The sequence below is a fragment of the Prosopis cineraria genome, unplaced genomic scaffold (genome assembly GCF_029017545.1).
Source record: "Prosopis cineraria cultivar Desert tree isolate PC_DT_omini unplaced genomic scaffold, ASM2901754v1 PC6, whole genome shotgun sequence".
NCBI lineage: Eukaryota > Viridiplantae > Streptophyta > Magnoliopsida > Fabales > Fabaceae > Prosopis > Prosopis cineraria.
Window position 1 is genome coordinate 36,247,156 of NW_026555337.1, and position 3,873 is coordinate 36,251,028.

The window sequence follows — 3,873 nt, forward strand, 5'->3', positions numbered from 1 at the left end:
CCTAAAATTATTATTGCCTTTGAAAACTTCCAACGTAATTTTTGTCGACTTTGGGTGTATGATTGCAATTTTTCCTCAATAAGCTCGTTATTTAAGTCATGGGCAAAAAGGTCCAAAAAAAAAATGCGTTTGCTTGCATGAAAGAAAAAGATTTCTGGGGAGAAGTAGCCACGTCGGTCTGACAGCAAAATGGCTTCTCTGAGAGTGCCTGAGGTTACTGCTCCAATCCAGGACAGCGAGCGACTCAGAAAGGCCTTTGAAGATCTATTATTACATACTGTTTACACTAAAGATTGATTAACTTATACACAATATGATATCTTGGAATTTAGTTCGTTCATTTACTTTGGTTTTTCTGATGACTTAAGCTATCTCTGAATTTAATGCGCCTTGGTTCATGTTAATGATGGAGTTTTTTCTTATCCACAGATATATAAGCTCTGTTAGTGAGACCTTCATCAAATAGCAGTTTGTAATTGAATGCATGTTATTTCGCTAAGATTCTTTTGTATGAAAGTTCATTCTTTCAAATGGAATGCGAGAGCTGAATAAATGGTCCAATTTGTTCTTGGGACGTCTTATGTCTGAAGCTTCTTTGGTATTTTCTGTTTGGTTTCATACACTCTTAACACCAATTTTGTGGTGCTGAGTTGTACTAATTAGAACTAATAATATAACACTTAAAAATGATCCTATGTGGAATTAGTTCTAGTTTCATATAATCATAGTCGATGATGATGCTTCTGGGAAAATGTACGTAGGATTTGAACGGATGAGGAGGCAGTGATATCGGTACTGGGACACAGAATGCAAACCAAATGAAAGAAAATTAGAGAAACCTATCATCAGCTTTACAATGAATCCCTCATTGATCGTCTACATTCTGAACTATCCGGAGACTTTAGAGTATGTTGTGTTCGTTTCTTCCCTTTCCTTGACTTTGTATCTATTTATACAATTCATGAAACGTTGTTTCAGTAGCGTATATTATTTCCTTGGTTGTCTGCTTCGAACAATACTTTGTTCTGTTTTATCAGACTAAGCTTCATGGTTGTGTCAGAAAATCCAAACCTTGCTATAATTTTTATACTACTCTATAATTTCACTTTTGTTTACTATACTTGTGATTTGTCATTTTATGGTGTGCTAGCTATGTGTCCCAAGTCCTAACATTTGTGTATGTATAGCATTTTGGCGGAATAGTTCCTTTTGTATTGGAAGAAGTTCTATAAAATGAAGATATCCTATATTAGGATGTGGAACTTTTGGATAATCCTGAATAGATGTTGCTTTTTATAAGACTTGAGTTGTTCTAATGAACTCCTTGGTAAAATAGGATTCAAGGACTTATTTAAGCCTAGTTTTAATAGCAGAATCTGTTGCTGCATTCATGTTTCACTCTCATTTTATATTTAACCAATTCATGATTTTTCAGGGATCATAATCTGGTCATTTGTGTAGCTTGTGGTGGCCTAGTGAGCTCCTACAGGTATGATAAAGAAGTTGTGGATCCCGAGGCTGCGATGTTGGAGGCAGCAAGACTTAATGAAGCCATCAACAAGAAGCAATTAGACCACGATGACGTTTTTTGGATACTTAGCACCAGAAATGTTTTCCAGCTCAGGGCGACTTTTGCATACTACAAGCAACTATATGGGAATCCATTGGAACAGGTTTTGGAAGAACGCTTTATTTCTGATAAATTTTACCTTTTACTTTAGTGGAACTTATTTGGATGCTGATTTCATTGATAGGATATCAAAACTGTGGAAAAGGAGATTTGGAGTCTCTTTTAAATGTGATAGTGTGTTGCATAGATTGCCCCGAGAAACATTTTGCTAAGGTAATTTTCTTTCTTCCCAATGACTTGATGATATGTTATGTACTCCCTTCAAAACTACAATATAAGGGAATTTTTTAAAGTTCTGCTTGGTCCAAAAATATAAAGCATTGAATAGTTTTATAATTGTTTTTCTAACCATATGTTTATTTCATTTAATACTACTTCTTTTTTTTAAAAAAATAGGCATTAGGAATTGTCATTATAGCACTTATATTGGTTATTTAATGAAGTTTACAATGAAAAGATATATAATTTTAAAAAAAATTAAGGTTTCGCCAAACTTCTTTTTTAAAACTGTGAAGAAGTCACCAATCCTTGTGTTATGATCAAGGGGAAGTACTTAATAGTTAAATTTAAAATAACTTATCAGGGTCTATAGAGCTGAAGACATTTCATTTCACACATCAATAAAGAAATCCTTTTTGCAGAAACTCCAATGAGAAAGGAGGGAAAACAGATCAAGGAAGAACATATGTGCACATATTGATAGATTATTTCTGACTAGAGCAGGGACCCCAAATCTCTAATTTGATTTCCTTGACTTTAATTATCAACAAGTTGTAAAAGACTCTATATGGGGACTGGGAACTGATGAAGATTCTCTCACTAGAGCTATTGTAACTCGAGCTGAAATCGACCTTTCGAAAGTTGAAGTGGAGTATGCCGCCATGTACAAATCCAGTCTTGAAGATGATACCTCAGGAGATACCTCAGGAGACTACAGAAGGTTCTTGATGACTTTGCTTGGGAAATGATCTGATGCTTCATGGCCTTATTAAAACTTGTCTATGGTTGTATTCTATTTGTGATTTATTTGAGACCGCTTGATAGTCGTTAAGACTTTAATTAAAATAATGTTGCAGAAGTAAAGACTGGGACTAGAACCAATGGTTTGTGATTCTGAATTGTTAACTGTTTGTAAATATTTAGTGGCATGATCTTTAGGTGAGAGTTAGAGGACATGGTATATGAATATCAAGGTGGTATGGTGAAAAATGTTGCCAACTTGACAATCAAACCATTACTGAAATTAATGTTTGGTTTTTTGAATTGGTCTGTATTTTAAAAGCTTAGATTAGATTCAATCCCCGAACTATATTGTGATGTGTTTGGAATTTATGAGGATTTGAAGTTAAATTTGAATTAAGTCTCCCATTTAGAAATACAAAAATTTATGAATTTGAATCTGCTTTTCAAATTATAAATTTTTTGCAATTTTAAATTCTTTCCATAATTTTATTACTTCAAGCCTATTGTTCTTTTTGCATTTTCACTATTGGTACTTCTACAACTCTCATATATTTCCTCATCTCTTATCAATTAAAAAATAAACATAAATTTTTTATTTCTAATTTTTAATATTTGCTTTGAATCTCAGTTCATATATGTCTTCTTTATTTAATTTTTTTAAATACCTAACAAAGAATTTTAAATATATAAATTTCAAATACAAGGTGTCAAATATGAAATTCAAATCTAAATCCATTAATCCAAATGCTCCCTCATCTTATATAATTGATGGTTTAACATATGAAAAATTACTCCTAATGTAATAAAGATAATTTTTTCAATTTAAATCTAAATTATTTTTCAATCAAGTAAGTCCTTCATAAAGGTAATTGTAACTCTTTGATGTATTAAAATTTATCCGTAATTTAAAATAAGTCATTTGAGGAGGTCAATCCACTTAAATAAGTAGATATAATCAACTACCATAAAATGAAACCCATGGAGAAAGATATAGAATTTTTTCTTTTACTTTTTTTATATCGTAATTAATCTTCCATTGAAAAAATGCATTAGAGAAATTGAATGGAAAAATCGTTAAACTCTAGTATAGGAAATACACGGGTAGAACTAGCCAAAATTAATCTCAAATGTGTTAGCCAAAAGATAAAAGATAAAATCTCATACAACACAAATGGAATCCAACCCCATCCTCATGGAAGTTCTATTTTGATTAAAAAAGAAAGTACTAGGCAAGCAAAAAAATTTATCTTTGACAAATCAAGAGTGACCTTTTAAAGATT

General features: G+C 31.9%; 1 protein-coding gene across 1 annotated transcript; it reads left to right on the top strand.

Annotated features, from left to right (window-relative positions):
- The first annotated feature begins 189 nt into the window (after positions 1 to 189).
- On the top strand, positions 190 to 2,598 carry LOC129314114 (annexin D3-like). Its single transcript, XM_054957484.1, has 5 exons — positions 190 to 279; positions 518 to 612; positions 1,436 to 1,673; positions 1,755 to 1,785; positions 2,411 to 2,598. The coding sequence occupies exons 1-5, from the start codon at positions 190 to 192 to the stop codon at positions 2,596 to 2,598; spliced, it is 642 nt and encodes a 213-aa protein (XP_054813459.1).
- Positions 2,599 to 3,873: the final 1,275 nt, after the last annotated feature.